This window comes from Anopheles coluzzii, chromosome 3 (assembly GCF_943734685.1).
Source record: "Anopheles coluzzii chromosome 3, AcolN3, whole genome shotgun sequence".
Classification (NCBI taxonomy): Eukaryota; Metazoa; Arthropoda; class Insecta; order Diptera; family Culicidae; genus Anopheles; species Anopheles coluzzii.
This window is the reverse complement of record NC_064671.1, coordinates 4,009,327-4,034,093: the sequence shown is the minus strand read 5'-3', so window position 1 is coordinate 4,034,093 and position 24,767 is coordinate 4,009,327. Positions and strand designations below refer to the sequence as shown.

At 47.8% G+C, this 24,767-nt stretch overlaps 7 protein-coding genes across 10 annotated transcripts in view; 4 read left to right on the top strand and 3 right to left on the bottom strand.

The window, feature by feature from the left end:
• LOC120957254 (tyrosine-protein kinase Dnt-like) overlaps positions 1 to 6,886 on the top strand; it is an 83,470-nt gene extending 76,584 nt beyond the window's left edge. The window contains exons 2-6 of the mRNA XM_040379352.2: positions 3,375 to 3,741; positions 3,816 to 4,571; positions 4,661 to 4,880; positions 4,954 to 5,030; positions 5,112 to 6,886. Coding sequence (XP_040235286.1) covers positions 3,375 to 3,741; positions 3,816 to 4,571; positions 4,661 to 4,880; positions 4,954 to 5,030; positions 5,112 to 5,223 — 1,532 coding nt within the window. The 3' untranslated portion in view covers positions 5,224 to 6,886. The remainder of the gene's footprint in view (positions 1 to 3,374; positions 3,742 to 3,815; positions 4,572 to 4,660; positions 4,881 to 4,953; positions 5,031 to 5,111) is intronic.
• The window catches only part of LOC120959867 (ubiquitin-40S ribosomal protein S27a), a 91,623-nt gene that overhangs the window by 52,103 nt on the left and 14,753 nt on the right, over positions 1 to 24,767 (top strand). The window lies entirely within an intron of this gene.
• On the top strand, positions 7,251 to 8,291 carry LOC120955218 (dynactin subunit 5). Its single transcript, XM_040375848.2, has 3 exons — positions 7,251 to 7,393; positions 7,463 to 7,812; positions 7,882 to 8,291. Exons 2-3 carry the CDS (start codon positions 7,465 to 7,467, stop codon positions 8,092 to 8,094), a joined length of 561 nt encoding a protein of 186 aa, XP_040231782.1. The 5' UTR covers positions 7,251 to 7,393; positions 7,463 to 7,464; the 3' UTR covers positions 8,095 to 8,291.
• LOC120955219 (translation machinery-associated protein 7 homolog) lies at positions 8,271 to 8,886 on the bottom strand. The gene is made up of 2 exons (XM_040375849.2): positions 8,770 to 8,886; positions 8,271 to 8,685 (listed from the first exon to the last, which is right to left on the bottom strand). Exon 2 carries the CDS (start codon positions 8,681 to 8,683, stop codon positions 8,489 to 8,491), a length of 195 nt encoding a protein of 64 aa, XP_040231783.1. The 5' UTR covers positions 8,684 to 8,685; positions 8,770 to 8,886; the 3' UTR covers positions 8,271 to 8,488.
• Positions 10,047 to 16,737, bottom strand: LOC120955217 (cullin-1). Of its 2 annotated transcripts, none has more exons than XM_040375846.2 (12): positions 16,454 to 16,737; positions 15,528 to 15,738; positions 15,321 to 15,406; positions 12,907 to 13,491; positions 12,472 to 12,829; positions 12,120 to 12,383; positions 11,687 to 12,031; positions 11,489 to 11,620; positions 11,338 to 11,419; positions 11,133 to 11,259; positions 10,830 to 11,049; positions 10,047 to 10,760 (listed from the first exon to the last, which is right to left on the bottom strand). In XM_040375846.2, the coding sequence occupies exons 2-12, from the start codon at positions 15,582 to 15,584 to the stop codon at positions 10,680 to 10,682; spliced, it is 2,337 nt and encodes a 778-aa protein (XP_040231780.1). In that variant the 5' UTR covers positions 15,585 to 15,738; positions 16,454 to 16,737; the 3' UTR covers positions 10,047 to 10,679. The 2 variants fall into 2 exon arrangements, with proteins under 2 accessions (XP_040231780.1, XP_040231781.1); XM_040375847.2 differs by lacking the exon at positions 16,454 to 16,737 and adding an exon at positions 16,254 to 16,372.
• Positions 17,576 to 21,439, top strand: LOC120957502 (hepatoma-derived growth factor-related protein 2-like). 3 transcript variants are annotated; one of them, XM_040379738.2, is made up of 10 exons: positions 17,576 to 17,628; positions 17,687 to 17,985; positions 18,153 to 18,208; positions 18,336 to 18,483; positions 18,764 to 18,844; positions 18,965 to 19,403; positions 19,471 to 19,608; positions 19,688 to 19,869; positions 19,939 to 20,065; positions 20,150 to 21,439. In XM_040379738.2, exons 2-10 carry the CDS (start codon positions 17,905 to 17,907, stop codon positions 20,314 to 20,316), a joined length of 1,419 nt encoding a protein of 472 aa, XP_040235672.2. In that variant the 5' UTR covers positions 17,576 to 17,628; positions 17,687 to 17,904; the 3' UTR covers positions 20,317 to 21,439. The 3 variants fall into 3 exon arrangements, with proteins under 3 accessions (XP_040235672.2, XP_040235671.2, XP_040235673.2); XM_040379737.2 differs by having other exon boundaries at positions 17,581 to 17,985; XM_040379739.2 differs by having other exon boundaries at positions 17,582 to 17,985; positions 18,336 to 18,477.
• Positions 21,519 to 23,482, bottom strand: LOC120955278 (uncharacterized). Its single transcript, XM_040375996.2, has 4 exons — positions 22,947 to 23,482; positions 22,463 to 22,600; positions 22,060 to 22,390; positions 21,519 to 21,983 (listed from the first exon to the last, which is right to left on the bottom strand). Exons 1-4 carry the CDS (start codon positions 23,014 to 23,016, stop codon positions 21,710 to 21,712), a joined length of 813 nt encoding a protein of 270 aa, XP_040231930.2. The 5' UTR covers positions 23,017 to 23,482; the 3' UTR covers positions 21,519 to 21,709.

The window sequence follows — 24,767 nt, the reverse complement described above, 5'->3', positions numbered from 1 at the left end:
TAAAATTTTACTGAAATGAATGTGATAATAAATAAAAATTCAATTACGAAATACCTTCCCATGCTCTAGCCACGATAAGCGAAACTATTGCATGCACTGTGCAGAAACACACACAATCGTAACACTATACAGTGTGTGTGTGCATGGCAAATGCAAGTGCCAATGGGGAACAACAATAGCTCTCGGCCGCGTTTCTTATGCTTCATCGAACCGTTTTCAATAGGATTCCTTTTCAGCTGCAGTAGTTATTCACTCCGGAATCCATTTACCTTCTCAGCATGCTCCGTTTTCCATCATCCATCACTACCCGCGCGAGCACGTTACCATGGCGCAAAGTGTCCTTTTCCATGGCATCCTTTTTTTGTGAATGGAGAGCAAAAGAAGATTGAACAAAAAATAATACAAATTCATCAATTCTCTTGATCGACAGGTTTGCTGGATTGGAATTTTCTCGCACGCTCGCTGCTTGTTCCAACTGTGCCTTCCCATTGTCGATTGCACTTCTTAGTAATGTGTAGCTCACACCTCCTCAACGATCTTATTTATTTCCTTTCAAATTTGTTAACTCAAATATTTCTCATTCAATGTGTCAAATTCCAATTATACTACAATCGGCGCATGATAGAGACGCAGGATTGTCCGTAAATGGATTCCCGAACCGATTCCCCCCTGTGATTGAGTTGTTTGTTGTTGGTGTACGCTTTCGATTTATCGCTGATTTGCTTTATCCGCATCAACATTCATCAAGCGCAGTTTGTTTGAGTTTAAAATTCGTCACATTCGAGGTTTTTTTGTTGTTGTTTTGTACTGTTCCTTCAGCTGTTCACACTCCCAACTACATAATCCTCACATTAGCATCCAAATCTCAGTTCCCTTTTTTCCCCCCTCCGGTTTTCCTCAAAAACTCCCGTTCGTTTTTTCGCCCTTTCCTGTGACCCCTTGCGGATGCATCTCCCATCTGTCATGGGTCCTCTTGGGTGTTGTGGTGAACACATTTCGTTCCGATTCACCGTCATCGAGGTGTCAACCGGTTTCATCCCTTTAAGCGCACTCCTCCTCCTCCTTCCAACCTTTCCATCGGTGTTTATTAAATTTAATCGGATTATCTCTCAATTTTCTGGTGAATTGTTATTATTATCTTACCGGGTACCGGGAGGCTGCAAACGGTGTCTGGCCCACAAAAAAGGGTGTTACCGGTAGGGATTGGAGGCTTTAATACACTCACTCTCTCTCTCTCACTCTCTCTTTCTCTCACACATACAATCACGAACCGAGTTCCAGGATTGATACAATTTTCTTCACCATTTTGCTTCCCGTGTCCTTTGGATGAACAATTATTTTCCATCACGATGACAAACACAGCGTGGTCGTCCATACTCGCCACCCGGCCTGATCCCGTTTAGTGCATTTAATTAGATAAAAACATTTTTACTTTCCCTCCACCCATCTCATCGCCCTGCTTCGTCACCTTCGTGCCATTGTTAATGTTAGCTTCAACCAGAAACTCGTGTCCAAACACAGCGTTGGGAAACAAATCTCTTCCTATCCCAACGAACACGCGGGAGGAAAATTAATTCCAAACACCGTTACACTCACAGTGGGAAAACAGGGCGAAAAGAACGTCCGGCGCCCCAAAGTCTGCACAAATAGTGCCACCGGGCCCTGGGACCAACCGAGAGGGGCTGTGAGAGTATGCATCATTAAATGTCGCCACGTTTTTTTTTCTTCCTGTTTCCCTATCCCCCAACCCCAAGGTGTTGTTGAAGCGTCGGAAGTTACCCAGTTTTCCGCACAGCTTTTGGCAGAGTGATTTATATGCCCGCGATGGTTTTTTTCTTTATTTCACTTTTTATCCCCCCCTGGCATGCTCACTTTTTACTGCGTAAATTGAAAAAGAAACTCACACACACACGCGCACAACAGCCAACCAACAAAAACACTGCGTGACTGGGTGTTTTTTTTTTGGACGCCGGCCGGAAGCTGTACGATTTGGACCGCGAACGGAATAAACTAAAGCGCTGAATGGAGCTGGTGAAAAGGTTAAAGTAAACGATTTTACAACACACAATGCTGCTTTTCACCGGTCCGTGTCTAATGTGCTTTTTCGCGCGGGCCCCCGTTTGCTGCTGCGCTCCCATCTTCTCTTGCGTGCGCGCTAACCACGTGTGTGGTGTGTGAGGTGGTGGATGACAAAACGCACGCCGCGAACCGACGACCGCGTGCGCCTGTTAATTGACGGGAAAATTTAGCTCCCACCTCCCAGCATGCTACGATCGCACTACATTAGCAACATTGTTAGCCTGTAGATGGGGGTATGGGTGTAAACCCGAACGATCCAAGTGACCTGTTTTACCAACGCGTGCCTTTAGTGCCACTTTGTTTTCGTTTTTATTCGGGGGAAGTAACATCATTTATCAGTTGATTTATGGGGGAAAGAACGAGTGTTTGTGATAATTTCAGACCTCGAAAATTGCAGCTTTGCAGCTATTGAGTTGTCTATTGGAATCCGGCGCTGATTCCGGTACGATAAACTAACAGTCCACCAAAAGCGAACGAACTGCGCCAGCAAGACGGTGAAGCACATAACCGTGGCACCGGGATTAAGCCACCGAAAGGCAGCAGAAGCAGCAGCAGTATCAACACAGAAGAGAAGAGGAGGAGCAGTGATGGGGAAAAAAGTGGCGAAAAAAGAACTGCACAAGCCACCGGCGGATGCAATTTGAGCGGATTAAAATTTATTTTATAGCAGCTTACTGTCGCATTAAGCGGCCAACACACTAACGCCTCATAATTCTTGGGCGATAATTGTCGCGCACGGGGCTGCTGGGCCCGACCGGTGTGAAAAGGTTCCCAGGACCGAAATGGCGGGCGATATGGTAATAACCAGACTGTTGGAAGGGATGGCTCGTTCCCTTTTTTAAACGTTTTTTTTACTTTTGTTTTGTAATGTTGTGATATTTGCATCCTCGCCCTGGGTCGTGGTTTATGTTGTTTGTAGTTAAAAAACGGCACGTATTTCTTCTGCCCTATGGCTTCGTGCTTACCCCACGGTGGCATATGTCGCTGGGTGGGTGGCCATGCCCTACAGCTGCGAAGATAGTAAATGAAATAAATACCACGGCAAAAGAATATTAATGTGCGAGTTTTTAAAGCACATTAAGCTTAATGCTGAATTATGAGTAGCGGTAATCGAGCTCGGGTGGGCCATTAATGTGAAATAGTTCCGCTGTATGCGCCGTCGGCAGGCAGGCTATTGTCTGGGGTAGCACGCAAATGGGGAAACATTACAAAACTTGTCGGAAATAGTTTAGTGTTATAGCTCTCAATCACTTCCCTTCATTAATTCTATTTGCTTTCTCCTTACACTTTTGCAGGACTGAGTGCCGAGATCTATTACATCCGTGAGGGTCAGGTGAATGCGTACGCCCTACACTTTACCGTACCTGTGCCGGCACACCTGGAGGAGATCTCCTTTTCCTGGCAAAGTCTGGCGGACCGACCGCTGCCCTACCGGATCCACATCGACGCGCCCGATCCGGAAGCCCTGCCCAAACCATCGATGAACATCTCCACGCAGGGTGAAATCCCCGAGCACATCGAAACGTTCGCCATCGGTTTAAGGTGCAGTGGCATCGTATCGGCCGAGGTGGAAGTAACCATTACGATCGAGATCACGCTGGACCCACTGACGGGCAATACCACCGAGCTGTTGTTCCGTCGCAAGAAGATCTGTCTCATGAGGTAAGCAAAAACGTTTGAACGGCTTTTTTTGAATATGTCTTTTTACACCAAATCTATCTTTCGCCAACTTCCAGCGAGCATCCCGATGTGAATCAACCCGATCCTTATCTGCTGGAGAACGCCTCGAACGGGCAGAACGGGCTGATCACGATCATTATCGGTGGCATACTGGCGATCCTGTTTGTGTCCATCTTCATCATGATAGCGTACTGTGTGCGAGGATCCTTCAACCGGAAGCCCCATCACGCCCAACCGATCCGTACGTCCAGCTTCCAGCGTCTCCAGACACACGCCCCGTCTGCACCATCCTCGATCGTATCACCACCCTCGATCGCTCCGACCATTGCGACCCTGTCACGCAACCGCATCTACGCCAATGCCGAACCGGAAGAGCTACAGCGTCGCATCTCGGAACTCACCGTACAACGGTGTCGTGTGCGTCTTTCGAGCCTACTTCAGGAGGGAACATTCGGCCGGGTGTACCGTGGAAGCTACAACGACAGCCAGGAGGTGTTGGTGAAGACGGTTGGACCACACGCATCGCAGGTGCAAGTCTCGCTGCTGCTACACGAAGGCATGAGCCTGTACGGTGCCCAACATCCGGGCATTCTTTCCGTGCTGGGTGTATCGATCGACGACCATACTGCCCCGTTCCTGCTCTATCTGGCACCGGAGAACACACGCAACTTGAAGATCTTCCTGCAGGAACCGGTAGCACGCACGCTTACTACGATCCAGATCGTTAAGATACAGCTCCAGCTTGCTCAGGCGCTCGGCCATCTGCACAGTCACGGTGTGATTCACAAGGATATTGCGGCACGAAACTGCGTGTAAGTGTTCTTTTGAGGTGGAGAATTCATTGGAGAGCATCAGAAGCTGGATTTAATGTTGAATTTTTTCTTTTCATCTCTATTTCCAGGATTGACGATCAGTTGCGCGTGAAGCTGGCAGACAACTCACTGTCGCGTGATCTCTTCCCCGGTGACTACTACTGTCTGGGTGATAGTGAAAACCGTCCGATCAAGTGGCTGGCGCTCGAGTCGATCCAGTTCAAGCAGTTCAGTGAATCGTCCGACACCTGGGCGTTCGGTGTGCTTATGTGGGAGCTGTGCACACTTGCCCGACAGCCTTACGCGGAGGTAAGAATGAACACTGTCTTATCAATGTAATACAGAGGAGTTGTAATGAGTGATCTTTTGCTCTTACTTCCAGGTTGATCCATTCGAGATGGAGCACTATCTCCGCGATGGCTACCGGTTATCGCAACCCATCAACTGTCCAGATGAGCTGTAAGTACTCACCAACAAGGCCCCTTTGCACCCAAACTCTAAAGAATTGGTCACTAATTTGATCTTCCTCACATCTCCCAGGTTCGCAATAATGGCCTACTGCTGGACGATGATGCCGATGGAGCGACCGTCGTTCGAGCAGCTCCAAATCTGCCTGCAGGACTTCTACGCCCAGCTGACGCGCTACGTCTAGGGATTGCCGAGTCCCGGCCAACGGTTCTACATGTTTCCTACGCCCCGGGCACTATCGTTAAGCTTTAGATTTAGAGTGAAAAACCGATCCCCCGCCACCGCCACAACCGCACCACAGCCCTGCCCGCCCCTGCTGCCCCCCGCCACTGCGCCGGCCGCCCGCGATAGCAACACGCTGCCCAGTGCCCAGGGCGTTTCGTGACACGGGGCGGCACCGTTGGCTGCCATCGGGCATGGACTGCTGCCGCCCACGCTGGCCTGGAGCTCCATGACCGCGCTGGCAACTACAGCCAACGGTGCCTCTCGTACGAAGGGTGGTAAAAAAGCTTTCACCAAGGAGCAGGCGCGTAAAGATCATCATCACCATCATCATCACCATCATCAGCAGCAGCATCGTTTTCCGAATTTCCGTACGGTTGGTCCAAGGATTGGGAAGCAGCCGGCGGACATGCACATGCAAACCGGTAATAGTGTTGGTGGTGGTGGTGGTGGTGGCAGGGTGGGATCGCTCGCTGTCCTGAGCCGGAAGGTGCTGGAGGAGATGAGCGAAAGCGTCGAGGATAGTGAGTCGTCGGTCCAACCGTACACTATACCGTACGACTGCCGGTGAACTGTTGGCGAACGCACGGGATATTGAGCGTCGTCTAAGGTGTTTGTGTGTGTGTGCGTGTGTGTGAATATATCGTGCCAAATAATTATGGAAAAGAGTTTTAGGTCGGAAACGGTCGATCGGAGTGTGATCTTGCTCTTGGTCTTGGTCGGATTCGTTCCCGGTTCCTGTTTTTGTTAGTGCTGGTAGAGTTTTTTAAGCTTTTTTCCGGGGGAAATTCGCAAAGGAAAGGGATTTAGTCAGCGAAAACAGCAATGGGGAGAAAGTAGTAGTAATTAGGTGCTGTAAGTGTGTTAGAACGATCGTTTTCAATCATCTCATAGGGAACGGTTAAGCAACATCATCATCATCATCATAAGAATTCATATCCATTCCGTGCATCGAGAGGAGTTGGGACGAGAGTGTGAAACGAGGGGAAAAGAAGATTATTTAATCAGTAGAAAAGAAGTCGAAATGGAGGGGCGTACGCGTTTCTGCTGTCTCATTTGCTGTATATAATACCAATTTAATCGTAGTAAGAAAATCGTTTATAACAATAAGGTATGAATGGAAGGATGAAAAAAGCAAGAGGGATGAAGTTATGCGACAGGCCGACAGCGCTAGTTTGCAAGTTAAAAGTTATTTATTTTTGCTAGATAGTCGCTAAGCAGCATCTTTTTTATACAGACGTAACGTAGCAAGAAATTGAGGTCAATGATTAACAAAAGGAATAAAAGGAAGTAAGCGATGCGCTCGAATGTCAACACCAATAAATAACTGCAACAGTAAGGTCGGAGAACCATTCTTAACCAATTTCGAGAGGAAGAAACGGCCAAACACGCCTCCTCTCTTCCTTCGTGTAACTGTTTCACGTTATGTACATTTTGTTTATTTTTTAAATCAATCAAAACCATTTGTTGTATCTTCCGCATAAGTCCCAATTTCATCCGGATCCGGGTCTTTGTTTCCGGTACAGTTTCTTCGTCATAATTAACCGCTCGACGTATCGTAAACCTGTTATAGAAACTGTCTAGCAAACTACTCCCTGGCATAATAAAGGAAGTATTAAACAGAATTGACTGTGGTTGAAGTGTTTAATTTATGAAAGAAATATAAAAAAATGAATATCACATTGGAAAATTCCGTTGAGGTTTGAATTTTCTTACTTTTGACCGAAATGACTCAAGACACAAACCCTGCTGGTATGAATAAGCATGGACAAAAACCACACAGTTGGTCGACTGTCGATATAACTGGCACAGTGGTCGATCCTCATTCAGAAATGTTGTGTAGTGGTAATTGTTATGAAAAATTTATTGTTTCGATTGGAATAAAAGCAATTTACATTGCGCATAATTATGATGAAATTTAAACTTATAAAAAACTCTAGAAAATATTACACTTTTATCTGTCAAGCGGTTGTGTCAGTGTATTGGTGAAATGAACACTGCATGACCTCACCTTTTCACTGTGCAGACGTAGATTTGTTATGAATAGTGCAATTGTTTAGTTTTAGTTCCACACAAATGTATGAAATAAATTAAGGATTTTCACTAGTAAAACACGCACAAACGAACCATTGGTATGAAATATGTTAATATTATAAGCTAAGAAACAATTGTCGCTTACCGTTCGCGACCGATCTTTCCAGCGATGGACGCCCTGAACACGTACTACAGCAAGGAGGAGTACGTGGAAACAGCTTCCGGCAACAAGGTGAGCCGCCAGACGGTACTGTGCGGCTCGCAAAACATTGTCCTCCACGGGAAAGTGATCGTGCAGAGCGGGGCCATCATCCGTGGTGATTTGGCCGCCGTCCGCACCGGACGGTACTGCGTCATCTCGAAGGGTTCCGTCGTGCGGCCACCGTACAAGCAGTTCAGCAAGGGTGTTGCATTTTTCCCGCTGCAGATCGGCGATCATGTGTTCATTGGCGAGGGAGCCGTCGTTTCAGCGGCATCGATCGGTTCCTACGTTTACATTGGCAAGAATGCTGTGATAGTAAGTGGAACTGTTGGAGTTGCTTTGCTGTGGTACGTTGCTAACTCTGTTGCTCTTTCCTTCCAACAGGGACGACGATGCATACTGAAGGATAACTGTATCGTGGAGGATGGTGCCGTTGTGCCGCCGGAAACAACAATTGCAAGTTACATGCGTTACACCGCGGACGGAAGGATCGAGGGTGGACAGGGCAATCCCGATTTTGTGCCCCACGGTATGCTGGATCTGATGATCGAGTTTACCAAATCCTACTACGACCATTTCGTTCCGGCACCCAACTGACGGCAACGCGAACTCTCGGCCGTGCCGAGAGTGCCACGAGTGCAGTGAGAAGAAAGGTGCATCACTCCCCCGTTTTCAGCAATTCCACAACTCGTATCGTCTGTACCGCGGAAACCGATCATAACCATTACGAGCGCATAGGCATATATTTATTCACAGCAAGCTAACCAATAAAATCGTGTATCGTTAAGTGAAAATGTTTATTTATCAATAGTGTATAAACCACACCGGGTCCGTCAGCGCGGGCATTGAAAACACGGAAATTTGTAGGCTTAACTTAAACGGCGATCCAACGGCGGCAGACGACCTTCCGGGATAACCTCCCGATGTCGGGTTGAGTGGCAGCAGATGAGGAGGTTAGCAGCAACCGCTGGTTCCGGTAACAGCTGCCGGATCACTTCTTGCCCGACTTCTTGATGCCGCCCTGCAGCAGCGGGCCACCCTTGGTAGCCTTCTGTTTGGCCGCTTCGAGCGCTTTCTGCTGTTCCTTCTGCTTCGCCTTGAACGCAGCAGTGTCCTCGTCCATCTCGGACTGCTCCTTTTTCGGTGCCTTCAGAGGCTTCTTCTTGCCACCTTCGCGTCCACTCATTGCTGCGGAACGGATTGGAGAGTCGTGGTTTACTCAAACCTTCACGTAAATGTGCTTTTGGGTGCGTTTTTTGAACAGAAATTTACCTGTTTTTGTTAAGATAGAGAAAATGCCCGAAATGCGTATGCTTGTGATTTTGACAAGTGCTAATTGTCGTTCCGTAGTTGACAGATCACGTGGGACGGCGTGCTATTCTGCGGACATGCTGTTTGACAGTTCGCGGAATTAAATTCCAAATTTTTAAAAATGACGGCAATTTGTTTCAATGTCCGTTACAAAGCGCAGAAATCTTATTTTAAGCAAATTGCGAACTTTTTAGAAAACCATTACTTGACTTGCACGTAAATAGAGGAAGGGAAAGGGATTACTACTGTTTATGTAGCTGTTTAGATCCTTGTTTTATTTTCATCATTGGCTGGATCGATCATACACAAGTAAATTCTGTAATGAATTATGTTCGCTGTTAGTTTTCTTCTTTTTTTAACCAAGCTATTCCAAGCTCAGTTGTCCTTAATATTTAAGAGCTTTGTTCTCTGTATCTCTCCTCATCCTTCTAGCTCTATCCCTAGCTCGAACATCGGGTACACTGTTCAATAGAGACTGTTCAAACATGAACCGAGAGGATTTTCTTCTTTTAAAGCTACACAATATAAGTGAATTCAGAATTGTCCCTCGCGCGATCTGGAACTGACCGACCAGGGTGTAGTGTACTGCCCTACTAGCGCTCGCAATGATGCATGCGACACAGACCCCGTACGCCTCCACCACATGGGCCTTCGATGCAGTAGTAGCTGCGCGCTTGCATCCATGGTATGAGAATCAGTTTTTACAGACAGCATCAACATAAAATCATAATACACACACACACAAATTAACATCGACAGAAGTTGTTGAATAGAAAAAAGCGCTGTAAACTGCACTGTTCTAGCACTCCGGGGGAGGTTCAACGCACAGTCAGCAGTGGCTTTCCCGGAGCGAAAAGCGTTTCATTATTATGCCCAGGACAAGCACTGGCGGGTCAAAAGCTAAGAAGCAGCGCAGGATAACACAAGATTTGGGAGTCAAACCATTCTTAAAACAGAGTAACGAAACAGAGTGGCATATGGTGGTGCTCGTCCACACATTTTAAACTATCAAACTATAGTAACAGTCAGTCACACAACAACTCGCCTAGTCCGGGACACTGAACAAAATAAAACAGATTGCCTATGCTACCTTTTACTCTCTTCCCATCACAGAGGATTGCTGTGCGTCCGTAGCAAAAACGTAGTTCGTAGCCATTTCTGTGAGCATGTGTGTGTTTGTGTGTACGTTTGTGTCACATTTTCAAAATTCTGCTAAAATCTCAAAACAAAAATCAAACTAAGACAAAACAGACAACCAATATTATTATTCTATAGCTTTTTGTTGTTGTTCTCCCTCTGTCTCTTCTCGTCTGTCTGCCCTTTACGTTCCACTTCCAACGCGCCTCACGCCTTTTGCTAGCTGCAGTCGCTGCCCCTGCTGCTACTGGCATTGTTTCCGGTTCCGGTGGAATTGTCCATTCAGCATGAGCAATTCCACACATCATTTCTACATAGTTCTCTGCATCTCACACATCATTGTTTCTTTATGTGCGATCACACACGCACGCACTCTTTCCGGGACCGTTTTGGCTGTTGTGGATGTGTCTGAGGGTTTTTTTTACTGTAACATGTCCCTGTCCCGCTCCTTGGCCGAGAGGCTGTGGCTGCACACTGTATGGTTTATCAAGATACATTCGTGTTTATGTTGGTTTGCGTTTTTTTACGTCACGTTTGATCGCGCCTATCGCCTCTATTTACTATTTAAACGTTGCTATCCTTCTTTGTAGGTGTTTTCACAATGGCGCACCTTTGTTCTGTCTTAGAGGAGGAGGGGGATTTTGTATTTTACGTACGCTCAGCTAGGATGTTTGATATTGAAAATACGTGTTTTTGTTTTAGATAACTACACTACTGATTAAAATTATCACTGATCAAGCCAGATAGCTGTAGGTATCCTTTTGTCCTTCCTGACGTTCCAGATATTCTTTCTCTATCAGAATATCGATACATTTCTGTGGGCAAAAAGGGAAACATGTGAGGGACACAAACGGGAGAGTAAGCTAGAGGATCCGGCCACTTACCTTTATCACTTGAATCTTCGGCTTAAATCGTGTGGACAGTTGATTCAACACTTCGTTCACGAGCTGCGTGTGGTTGAGCATCTTTCGCATCTTCATGATACGCACGATCGCCGCCTGGATGAGTATCTTACGATCTTCCTCGATGTTTTTGTGTGTCGCTTCCTGTTCCACCTTCAGTTCCGACTTCAGCGGGAAGTTGATGTTGATGCGGAGTTTACGGCTGTGTTTACGCGACAGGGAAATTGCGAAAAATACAAATCAGCAAACGAATTCATCCATTGCTCACTCACTCGCTTTACTCACTTTTTAAAGTCCTTGTTCAGCTCGATGGTGGAGTCTGGGTGTAGCTTGCCTTCGCCTTCGTAGCAGTTAAGTAGCTTCGTCTTCAGCAAAATTGGAAGCACTTGTATAAGATTTTCATTGTTGATACCTTTTGCAAATTGAGAGAGAAAAGTATAAATATATACCATGTCTTTCTGTTCCACAATACGCAGCCAGCTTCATTTACCAGTGTTTTCTCCCAACTGCTTGATACTCCAGGCCGTTTCTTCGTTGAATTGCAACAGCACGGCCATTTGGAAGGTACTAGCCTGAGTTGGAATTTACGACACATTCATTAAAAACAAACCGTTAATACAAAATTACATGCTGTACCATACCTGCAGTGTGTATCGCATTCGGAAACAGTTCGTAATGAGCTCGCCGCGACACATATTGTACAACCAGTTCAGTTTACGGCCGGAATGTTGCTTGGCGTAGAAATTGTTAAATCGATGGACCGACTGTTCCAGCTGCAAAGCGAACAAAATGTCAATTAGTAATTCCAAAAACTCTGCCCATCGTGCATTTACGCATACCTCAAAGGGCAGGGAGAATGTAAAGCCCTGGCCGAATGGCCACGATCCGCTCGATAGCACCAGAATGCTGAAATCTATCTCGTTCTGTGTCGTGCTGCGCGTGTCCCGCAGCTTCTCGTGATGCTTCCGGTACTGATCGTTCAGATCCTTCGACACACCGATGTCCTGGAACATCCGCTGCAGTTTGCTGGTGTACTCGAAGCCACAGGCCTGCTTCAGCTTCGATATCATGGACGCTTCCGCATCGTCGCTGGCCGACATGTGTTGGCAAAGCCGTTTCGCCAGCATCTTGCTGTAGAACTTCTGGAACACATCCTTATCTTCGATGTACTTGAACACAACCATCTGCGGTGGAGAAAATGCAATTAAAATGTTTGCGCACACCACACAAACCGCAAAGCGTTATTCTTCTCCCAAAACCCCCGGCGCGTACCACTTGATTGAGCGTGTCCTCCAGTTCCGCTTCCTCCGGATTTTTACTAGACTTCTTCAGCAGCAAATCACAATACTTAGCCAACAGCTCGGGGCTCTTGCTGGCGCTTCTGCTCAGCTCGGTGACGGCGTTTGTGTTGATGAACTTGCCGCACGCCTTATCGAGCGCTGCCACGAAACCGCTGTCGTTGTTAAAAGCAGTAAGTACTAATGCGTTGTATTTCTTGTGTACTTCCAGAATGGTTTGGACGTAAATTTTCGGGTCCTTTGGGAAGAGAGGGCAACACGAGACGAGAGACAAATTAACACAATGAGCTTTACACCCCGAAGCGCACTAGCCCCGCTTCACTTACATTTACAGCAGAGTCTCCACATTTCTCTATTGCCGCCAGGCCCTGATTGTGGATGTGAGTTTCTAGGATTTCTTTGAGCTCGTACAGACCGGCCTTGATGCGGGCGACCAGCGAGTACATGCGGCCCAGATCCTGGTTCTTGTCCGAGTTCAGCAAGTTCTGGAACTCGGTCCGGAACTGATCGAGATGAATGTGAATCAGCACACGCTCACACTTCTCCGCCAGCCGGTCCAGTGTGCTTTCGTGCAGGTACACCTGTACACGTTTCTGTTCCTCGTTCAGGCGCAGCTCCACCCGCTTCATGTACTCGGTGACGGGATTTTCGCGCAAAAATTCGGCACTCTCGCGCGTGTAGAATCTGCAACGAGAAAGCAAACCACATCCGCCGTTAGTGCTTGACGACTACACCACATCTAATGAAGCATCCGTTCGCACCGTTCCGTATCCTCCAGGAATATGTTCTCGAAGCTTTCCTTGTACACCGACAGATTCTGACCCTTGGCGTGCGGATCGTCCTCGTTGAGGCCGAGCTCGACGTAGCAGTTGATGACACCGGACACCAGCCGGGAGTTGATCGTTTCCCCATTGCGCTCGCGCTCGATCAGCTTCAGCACGGCGTTCGTTACCTGCTTGTTCAGATGCTTGAACAGGTTGCCGCGCCAGGTCACCAGCGCCAGCTGGTAGATCTCGTACACATCCTTACGGCCCTCCTCGCACTCGCGCTTCACCCAATGCCGGTTCAGGTAGGCGCAGACACCGTTCAGCACCTTGCTCGAGAACTGATACTCCTCCCAGCGCTTGGTGTAGAAGCTCAGCACTTCCTCGTCCATCAGATCGATGCCATTCTGGTGCAACCGCACGAGGTAGTTCTCGAGAAACTCCTTCAACCGTTTGTACAGCTCCTGGCCGACCAGCTGGGCCCCGCCCGGCGGTGCGCTGATGCCTTTTTTCGATATCTTCGACGAGCCCGTGCGCGAGTTGGGCTGCTGGTGGACACTCGTACAGTAATTGTAGACATGTCTGAAAGGGTGGAAATAGGGTCAATTAGACGTGATCAACGCTAAAGTGCATAGCTTGTACATTTAATTTAAGTCCGGTAATCGGTCCCATCGTGCGGAACATGGACAGGGGACGACCCATTACACCAAGACTACAATGAACGACGACATCTCAAACTCCCTTAGCATGCCCGCCAATCGCAGCCTTTTGCTGTGTACGGTTCTATTTAGTTGTGCAAACAAATTTCAACTTCCATTGTGCTTCATTCGTACCCCGCCGTCGCTTCATTGTTTTGTAATCAGTGCCTCATCATCAGCAACAATCGCCGAGCTTTGTCTCGACATGCCGAAGCGCAAGAAGTACAGTATGTTGCCTCTTCTGCAGCAACGACGACGGCGACGTATCTTTCAGCGCTGTGTGTTCGACCATCAGGCACCAAACCCCGAACGGGTGCTGTGTTGTGTCGTTACAGCGGCAAAATTCCAATCAGGAAAATAGAAACTTTAAAAATAGATCACGACAGTCACTTCTTCCACCCCACCCCTTCCTCTTCCCCCTCGGACAGCGCATTACGCTGGCCGGCAGTGCACCGATCTATAGGGAAATGAAATTCACTTTGATCGTTTGTGCAGCCAGCCAGCGCGCATCAATATGCAACATGGGGGCCGGGCCAACAGTTCTGTCGATCAAGAGCGACAAAAAAGATGCACTCGAGCTGCTGCTGCCGTGCCGTGTATGTTGGGTTGAATGCAGCAGCGCTGCTCCCCATAGCAACAGACACACGCAACGAAGAGTAGGCACAATCGCAATAACGGCTTCTGCAGAGACAAACTTTTTGCAACGCCAATTTGACCAATGAAAAAGTAAACTTCTCATAGCGCCGTTCACCATCGCATTACTGACCATCTTACAGGGCGAAAGGGATGCCTTCGCTACATCGCGTTGTGTCTTGCGTGGCTGTGACATTTTGTTGTTGTTTTTGTCTGATCCCACCACAATGCAGCACATCACACATACTAAGCACTAGGGGGACGACTCTGCGCTGCTGCAAGCCCAATAGGACGACAAAACCGCAAACATCGCATGCCTCTTCCGCATTGGTAATCTCGTTACGAACTTGTTGTGTGAGACTAGCTTTTTGTTCCTTTGCTTATTTTAGCATCACGAGCACACGGTTGCACTACTCACACACGCACGCATACACGATACATACACACACACACACGCATACACACAAAACAAGTCTGAAGTTTTGAAAGTACCTTCGAGAGCACAAGGGAACGCACTGGGGAGGTGGTTTTGTAGTGGGTAGTTTCAACTACCAATTCCAATTGGATGTGCAATCAGATTGCAATTGGATGTGCAGTCGGATTGCAATTGGATGTGCAAAAATCTAATTCCAACAATAATACTAAAACAGCATCAACATCAACACGTTCAACACGCAAAACAGCACCAAATATTCGCACCACATTGCTCGCGAGGATTATTGTTTTGCAAACAGCTTTTTTCCCCCACCCGTATTCACTCTTGCTGGGATTTTTTTTATCTCACGACCGTCCTGTTACAACCACCTCAAGGGGTCAAGGAAACACACGCGGGTGAACGGTTGCTGCTTCATCTCAGTGTTTGCACCATACACAACAACACAACACAAAGCACGCACACACGCACACATGTCTGTGTTTATCCAGCCACAGACACCAAACCAGACAAATGCACCAAGCACGAGCACGGTGTTGTTGACACATTCACACAACATTCATTTCCGGAACAACAATTCGATCGCAGGAAGCGAGCGACGGAGAGCGCGAGACACTGTTGGCACTTCCGGTTGGTGGTGCACTTACGTGTAGAGTTCCATGTAGCGTGCGATGCCCAAACTGAGCTCCCGTTTGTACACCTGCTTTATCCCTGCTTCCAGATCGGTCCATATCTGGGCGAGTGAGTGTCATCACGAAGGTGGCGGACGTGGGGGATGGCGGATGGTCGATCATGAAAAGAAAGAAACGGTTTTATTAGCCCTTTTTCGACCAGATAACTGTTGTTACGCTTACCTCTTCAAGATTAATATTCTTAAGCCCTGTAGCCCCATGGGAGTTTAGTTTAGACATTGGATTAGGGAGAGATCCTTCAATGCTTCCTTCCGTCTACTGCGTGCTGTTGTGTGGTTTCGTCAATTACACGATTACACGAGGGGGGGTGGAAAAAGAATCACTCCAACGTGGTTTATTTACACGAACCAGCCAGGCACAGACCCAGGGCGTTCTGTGTGTTTGTGCGTCGCAGTAGCCATCGCCGTCGTCGTCGGTAGCAGCAGCAGCACCATCATCATCCAGGAAGAGATAGGGCACACCGTGTCGTGACGATGTGGGTTGGTGGTGCACACAAAAACAATGGAAAAAATAACAACGTATAAAAAAAAGGTAACAGATTAGCCACAGCTGGGAAAGTGGGGACCAAATCTTATCGCTGGCCTTTTTTTTGCATCGTCAGACAACGGAAAAGGGGGGGGGGTTTGGTTTCATTTTCGCGAGCTTTGCAACAATTCTCTTTTGTTTTGTGCTTCTCACACTATTCCGCCCGTTCCGTCCGTGCGAGGCACTCGGGGCGCTGCTCTTACATCAGTGTCGTTCGCAAGCGCACTATATTTCGTCACTATTTTTCACAGTCGTAGAAGGATTTCCTACGCACCCAACGAAAACTTATGTTCGCACCCAGCAAGGAAAAAAAAAACATCCATCACGGACCACCATCGATAAATTGAAGAGTTTTCCCTTTACCTCCGCACATCCAAAGGGAATCGGAATGTGTGCCTGTGAGTGTTTGTGCGCCGTTGTTTCGAGGGATCGGAGCGCCCCGTCTGGTGTAAGCGGGTTTGTTCGGAGCAATTCGTTGCAAACACACACAATGGGAAGGTGCACATAGTAGGAAAGGGAAAGGCACGAAAGAAAAGAAGAAAAAAACGTCATGTCCTCCTTACCCGTTTCGTCGTAATTATCGACTGATATTTGCTACGCTCTTGGCTGACTGAATGTGGCCACCGCGACTGGGGCCCCACAGTTGGTGTTTCGGGCTGGGGAGCTGTAGCTGGCAACTTCCGTGCACCAGATTAAACACAGTAACGCGAAAGAAAGAAGCCGTTTCGGGTCGAAAGATGACTTTCTTTCAGGTTCGAGCTTAGAGAAATCCAACCATTAAAACTGACAGCCATTAAAAAAAACACTTGAGAGAGCTTGCTGTGGTGTTGCCCGATGCGACTGGCAGCGAAACGCTTTGTGTGGGGAAAACGCTCCATTCGCCCTGCTGGCGGATTGACAGCTTTGGTTGAGTGACCGTGCGCGCGCGCGAAGGCCCTGCTGGCAAATAGCACAACAGGGTGAGTTACGAAATTGGGAGTAGAAATGGAAGTAAAAGAGGTTGAAATTTGTGTCACAATAACGCAAATTGCCTATCTAATGTCATTTGTAGCACAAATATGAAGTTCCTAACAATCTTAAGTTCGATGGTTGAACACTCTGGCTGGTTGAACTCTTTGGCTATTATTCGGTAATAAATAATAACCAATAAATAATTGGTTCATTATCCGTGTTATACGACTATCCGCGCGAGGTGGAGTCTCGAAGAGCCTGGAAAATCGGTACTCCACTGTATTTCGCATGACTAATCAACTGAGTTCTTTATTTTGATATTTACTAACCTTCACTTATCAGCACTCGGAGTCACACAAATGTACAAAATCACATCTTGTTATGAAAAGAATAATTTTTCAGAGGACACGCATTTTTTTTATAGCTTATTCCGATGTATTTTTCCATAATAAATGAAAAATCACAGTTGTAGGAACTCATTTTAAAAGTAAAGGGAACTCATCTTTATGTATCAAGTGCCTAATTCCTGGTAGGTCGATTTAATCGATTCAAAATACAGCCATGAAGCTTCCAAAAATAATAAAGTAATTTTCCACAAAACCTATTTCCAAAAATCCATGATTTAATGCCGTGTCAAGTATTTTCCTCCACGCCAACGTAAACCATTTATGCCAACCGGGTCGCCTTTCCGAAGCAACGGTAACTCATTCCGCCAGCTGTCAAACGATTTGGTACGTCGCGGTGAATTGGTGAATTTCAGCAGCGACCCCAGGCGAAACTGCCAAAAGTTGTTCTTGTGTTTGGTACGGGGAATTAACGTTTGTAACATCGCGTTTTTTTTACAGCCAGAAGAAACCGCATCTCTAGACATACGCGGCAAGCGCGTGAACAGCATAATCATTGCAATAGAGCTCAATCGAAAAGTGTGCTGTCGGTTCGGTACGGCCGCTGTGAAGGCGAAGATACAGCAGAGAAGCGACTGGATTGCGCCGGAAGAGGCATCAACGCTCCGTTTTATCGCCGCGTAAACAAACTCGACGACAGGCAAGCAGCAGCACGCGCGATGGTGGCGTCCAAAAAGTCCTTCGAGATAGGGGATTTGGTGTTTGCCAAAGTAAAGGGCTACCCACCCTGGCCAGCGAAGGTAAGCCAGCGCAAGGGACAACATGCTCCGAACCGCACAGCGTTGTGTGTGTGCACTGTGTGGACGATCCGCGTACACCCAAGCTTAATGGTCCGTGTAACTTACTGCTTCGATATCTTTTCTTTTCCGCCATAAAAATGCGACACCACCTCAATCCCCGGGGACAGGTCACGCGGATCGAAAAGAACAAATACAATGTCTACTTCTACGGAACGGGCGAAACGTAAGTAGGCTTGGGGCTAGATAATGCTGTGCGAGGCAGCGGAAGTGCCGGCGGGCGGTGTGCGTACGGCGCCATTTATGTAAGATGTGGCACTCACGGCGGATTTTTCCTGCCCGTTCCATTTTAGCGCCAACATCAAGAAGGAGGACCTGTTCGCGTACGAAACGTCGAAGGAGAAGTTTGCGACGGAAAAAATCATGAAACGGAAGGGCTTCAAGGAGGCAATGCTACAGATTGAATCCGCCCTGAGCGGTGACGATCCAAGCCCTGTAAGTGTGAGTGTGTCATGATGTTGGTTTAGATGGGTTAGAGCAACAGGAGGAGCGTGGGTGGAGCGGGTGGTGGTGGTTAGTAAGAGCAGTTGTGTGTCGGTTTCGGCGCGGTGAAAAATGAATTTTCTTGCGCCATGCTGTTGCTGAGTTGGGGTTTTCATCAATCAGTGATGGTGCGGGAGGAATTATTCGTGCGTTTCAACCACCTGCTTCACGCAAAACGGCCTCTCTGTGCGATGGACAGAACACACACGACAATGCTATCGTTTTCTTTCTCCCCTAGCTTGCGTTTGACGTTGCGGCGGTACAATCGGGGATCGATGATATGGCGGAATCGAAAGAAATGTCAATGTCCGCTGCCGAGGCAAGTAAAGTAGAAACGGGGTTGATAAACGAACTTGTTGACTTGGCATCAAGTTTTCGCTAATCTGTGTGCCGTTTTGGTGCCATTTTCTAATCTGCTGACTCTTCCATCACATTCCAGACCACCTTCGATGAGTCGCACGTGTCGGCGAACTCTACCGTGTACAACACAAGCAATGTGAAGCAGGAAGTCATAGACAAACAGTATGGCAATGAGAACGCCAGCACACCCCAGACGGCTCAAATTAAATCGAATGCAAATGTAAAATCCACTGGCGCAAAGAAAACTGCCGCCGCCGCCGCGCACGCAACTAACAATGGAGCGCAGAAAAAGCCGGACGACGCGACAACGGTGTCGCAGGACAACAGCGGCGGCGAAACGAAGGAAGTCACCAGCCGAAGGGGTAGAGTAATAAAGCAGAAAAGGTTTATGGATGGAGATGACGAGGACAGTGGCACTGGGGCAGGAGCGCCGCCAAAGAAGAAAGCGATGACTCTTGCACCGGCGAAAGCGAAGGAGGCGGCTACCCCTGCTGCGACCAAGAAGCTGAACCCGTTCGGTATGTGGGGGAACTATGCTCAAATCAAATCGCATCCTCAAAACTCATTTTTTGCATTCTTTTGCAGAAAAAATCGCCGATGAGCGGCTATATCTGTTGAAGCTCGAGCGGCAACTGGTGGAACTGAATCTGGATATAAAATCGTCGGTGAAGCTGAATTGTGCCGATCCGGAACGATGCGTCAAGCTGATGGAACAGTATGAAAGTAAGTGTCGGGGGAATAAAAGGCCGGCTAGGCCAACATTGCGGATCTCAGCTTAACGACCGTATCCTTTTCGTTCTAGATTTGAGCGTTACTTCGACGATCCTGAAGAAAAATCCCAACTGCGTCGAAACGATGAAGAGGTTACGAAAGTACGTCGGCAATGCGAAAGCGTGGAACATGGACGACAAAGAGAAGCTTCAGTTCGATTTCCAAGCGCAGCAAATTCGGAACAAGGCAGAACAGATATATTCTCGCTTTAAAGTACGCTCAGTACGATAACGCTGTGTGCAAGTGCATCGTTTATTAATCACTCTCTTTTCACCGAATTAGGTGATTTTGGGAATGACGGACAGCAGAATGCCTTTCTGGGAGTGGTTCCGGCAGGAGGTAACCAAGTTCGAGGAGGCGGCGAAGAACTTGACGACCGAGGAACTTTTTATGCTCGTTGACGAGAAAGGTAACGTAGGAATGACGCTTCCCTTTTTCTATTATTGTGACATCCTAATGTTGCTTTGATGCTTTTTTTATCGTCACATTGCAGAATTAATTCAAGACGGCCAACAACAACTCACCGAACCGGCCAATGCTACTACGGAGCTAAACGAGACGACCAATAACGACCCGTCACCGGCAGCTGAAGGTGGCGCGGAAGAGGGATTCGAAGCTCCGGCACCAGCTGAAGCAAGTGCGGAGAAACCGGAAGACTAGAAACGGCGAGGTGCTTGTATAGCGGATCTATCAACCAATATCCACACAAACACACATAAACACACCTCTCGACACGCAAGAGCCTAGGTTATTTAAGCAAATTATGAATTATCATTAGTCTATGGTGGTCCTGAATCAGAGCGATTATCAAGCCGTCGATTGTTAGATTTGATTGTTTCTTGACACTCTATATATAGCTACGAATTCTGTTTTCGTAGCTTTTAGTATATTCTGTTTTCGGGCTCATTGCTGTGCGGCATTGTTTGGGCGAGCAGAAGAAAAAGGTTAACGACGCGACGACACGCGTCCGTCATCCCATGTGCAAGAGCTTTCCTAGTTCATTTTATGTCCCGCTGCCTGCACCATAGACTTTTCTTAACTTTTTCTTTCTTTTAAACACTTAAGTATTTTAAAAATGTTTTCCCAATTCGATAGAAAACGTGTAAATTGATCGCGAAAGTACTATTTTTTTTAGCTACGGCTCTGCAGCTGTGGGAACATGTTGAAGATTGTATGGAAAAGAAGCTCACTTCTGTTTTTGATCGCCGAAAGAGCCCTCAAACGAACACAGTTTACCATCCATCCTAGATGTGCGTGCTCTTGAGCATGTTCCATCAACATGAATGGGTCGGATTTTATCAAAGACCTTTTCTTTTTTGGGGGGTGACTTAATTTCTTACACTGATGTGCGGTTGTAAAAGTGCGCCAAGAACAGCATCCGTTCTCTTATTCAAGGGCTTTCGACACAACACGCGTTGAAGTAAGAAAACACCCATAGGTAGCTGACATGGCACTCAAACGTGTTAACACAACGTGTACAATAAACACAAATAATTAGGACACACACACACACACACAGAAACATTCTGTAATGAATGAAAATCATACAATAGACTGGTAAGCACTCTATCCCACAACTCACAAACCACAGTAAAGCAATGCAAATGAGAGATGTACATGCTCAGAACGCTTTCGAACGCTATCTTGGGCGAGAAGACGGGGACAGAACGGAGAAAACGATCTGGAAACGTGGACACACACACACTAACTAAAAGCGTGTTGATTAAGTTACTTTATGAAATAAATGCTACACAAACGTTTTGAGAAGAGAAGAGCATACGAATTTGCGGCGAGACTATTTTTTCTCAAGACAAAAGAAAGAGGATACAACGAAAGAAAAACAAAAAATGCTCATCAGTGTCAGGAAAAACTAAAAGTATGGTTGTGATTTATTTTCGCACACACACACACAAGTGCGTGACATGCCTTCTTGTGGGTGAAATATAACTTACTACGCTTTAAAACCTATGAAAATAGTTGAATGTCTCCTCCCCGGTGGACACACGAGGACGCTCTGAGACATTATTACCGACCAAGAAGCATCGAGCGATGCTTACTCTTCCTCCTCTTCCTTCTTATCACTGTCTCCCTCGCTGGCAGCGCTGGCGTCCGTTTCCGCGGCGCCACCCTCGGCCGGCTTCTGTACACGGTTCACCGAAAGCCCCAGCCAGTTCGAGATCATGGCGATGCCCTCGTCCGTCGATTCGCTGACCGCCGCCAGAATGTCGGCCGTCGACAGGTTGTCCAGCAGCGACAGCGTAGAAGTACTGTTACTGGCTGCCGGCTTCTCCTCTACAACGGCCACCGCCGGCGTAGTCGGTTCCTCGCTGCAGGTAAACCGCGCGAACAGAGCGCAATGCGGCAATTAGCCACAATAAGAAAACGACAATTTCCATGCCTTACCTTTCGCTGGGAATCTGTTCCTTGATCTGCTCCTCGGCCGACTTAATCACCTCCATGCCCTTCGGACCCATCCGGAAGCAGCCGAGGGGCAGCTCGATCTGCACGTCGCCGAGCAGCATCGGTTCGAGCTGCAGGCAACCACGCAGACCCTCGTCCGTCGGCAGCAGCTCGCTGAACCGGGCGCACATCTGCGCCAGGCTGGAGAACACGTTCAGGCAGGTCGGTGGCGGGTCCGGTCCCTTGACACGCTGGCTGTGCAGCACGCTATCGCCGTAGGAAACGTTCAGCGCGATCCCTTCGTCGGCGGAGAGATACTTTAGCCGCACGCAACCTACACGTGGCGGTGAAGTTTTGTTATAGAAAATGTGTACCAATGTCAAGCGCGTTCTTCCTGTTATCTTACCAGGACCGCCGAGATCAATGAGGGTCATGTTGAAATCGATGCAGCATATACAGGAAGGTCCATTGCACAGACAGTTGCTGGGGCCCACTTCTTCCTCTTTGACTTCTGCTTCCTCCTCAGTGGCGAGTGTGAGATAGTCTACAACGCGCAAAAGGGATATTCTTCAGTACATCGCATACGTATTTGCAGAATTTGTTTCAAGTTAAGAGCTTCGAGCTGATTCAAGTTAAGAGCTTCGAGCTGATTCAAGTTAAGAGCTTCGAAATATACTCCTTTTGAAGTTTGAGCAAATTCAAAAAAGATCATGAATTTCAAACCGTTTTCAAGTTGCAGATTGTAAGATCCCAAAATCCAAATCTTTGGACACCAAATTACGACAATGGAGGAAAAAACGGACTAAATTTTGTTTGGGTTTCCGATTAGTCACGTCTGTTGGTGAATCCCAACCCGAACCCGCGCACTCGGTCCGCCTTTCCGTACTTACCCAGTATGCTGGCAGAGAGAGCGGCGGAGCATAAATAGGTCAGTAAGAGGAATAACAACAATTTCTTCATTGTACTGCGGGCGTCTTTCCGTATGCTCTCTTGACTCCTTGGTTGTGTGTGTCTTTGTCTGCCTCCTCTTAGGACTTGTTCTCTTTGGTAGCTTTCGGAGCAGCGTTGAGAGCGTTCCACGCACAGTCGTCTCTACGCCTTCCAGCACCTTCTATTTTAATGTGTATTGTAAGGCGGCTGCCTTCGGTATCTTCCCGTCAACCCAGTCGACCCTCGCCGTGGTCAAGTTCACACTTTCACTCGGATAAACAATATCGCTTTGCGTTGTACACGCCGAGCTCGTGTCGCCGCAAACACGACAATTTCTACAAATTTGCAAAGTAACACGCACTTGAAGAATGGGGAGCCACTGACGCTACTGCTAACACCCGCCCGCCGTCCAAGATGTCCGGGAGAAATTGGAGAAATGGACCGACTCGACTGCCGTCTGAATCACGACTGCGGCTAACCCGTTCCGTGCCCCGACCGGGAAAGCTTTTACACTATGCCGTCCTCTCACAGCCCCTCCCATCGTCCGCCGGCCACGAAGAGGATGACGATGGGAGATGAAATGTGCCGAGAACGGTGCGCGAGTAGGACACCGAACGTCGAAGAAAACGCACGGAAGGAAAACGAGATATGCGCATGCATTGGAGGATGAAGTGAATGGCTTACGGGGGACAGGGGGAGGGGGGCGTTGTGTCGGGGTGACAGGATCATTGGGCTGGCGACCCAACTGCCACCGAGTGCAACGGGGAGGGGGCGAAGAAATTTCATTCACTTCTAGGGCCGGGCGATCGTCGCTCGTTCGTAGGTTCGTCGCTGGTAGAACTAGTGCGCGCGCGCGCGCATTCAAGTTGTTCGTTGGACGACGCCTCCAAAACGGGGAACCGCGCTGAAGACGACTCTTTTCTCCAGGCGAGAGGTTAACAGCCTTTCCCGGACCGGTACTGGCAGACGAACACAGATGAAGATGCACGCGTAATTTCCATTCAGAGCGTCACGGCACGTCATCGAACGTGCGTGGAATGGTTGGCGCGTTGCACCGGGAGTAGCATCGTTAACAAATTATGTGATAATCTACGGACATTTTTGGTTCGCTTTCTTCTTCGTCCTGTTTCTTCTTCCCATGGCTATAAGCTTCGGGAGAGCTCTGGGAAGATAAAAAAGCGTAAAAAATGAAAAGTGAATTGATCTATGATAAATATTTACCTTCCAGCATTGCATAGTAACGATTGCTCCCTCTCTCTCTCTCTTTTTCTCTCTGACTCCCTCTATGCACCCGTTGGCTTTAGCAGCTTTGGGGCAAATGCACAAGAGATCAGCTGTTTGTTCGCTTTGGTTGCTTTGATTTCAAGGGCTCAAAAAAGGCTGCTGCGATCGTGTGCCTCCCTGACAGCCCTGACCTACCCCTATAGGATGTGAAATTTAGGTCGAGTGCAGTCTGTGGTTCGTGATTTTGTATTACTGTTTCCCGCACAGGAAACGGCACTGGTATTCTGACCTCCAACTTGATCTGCAGCATGCATCGATTCAGGGAAAGCTCCCATCTTAACTGCTGCAACGTGAGTGCTCCATTTTCATGCTCCCTTAGCATGGAACGGGAAATTGGTTTAGCTCCTTTCGAAATTTCGCCTACCCGAGCTATTGACACGGCGCGACCCGGCACAGCTCGACAGATTAACCCAATACAATCGGGTTGGATTAAAGTTAATCCACTTCGATTGAACTGCCACGACAGATTGATTTTTCAAATTCCAAACTCTTGAGAG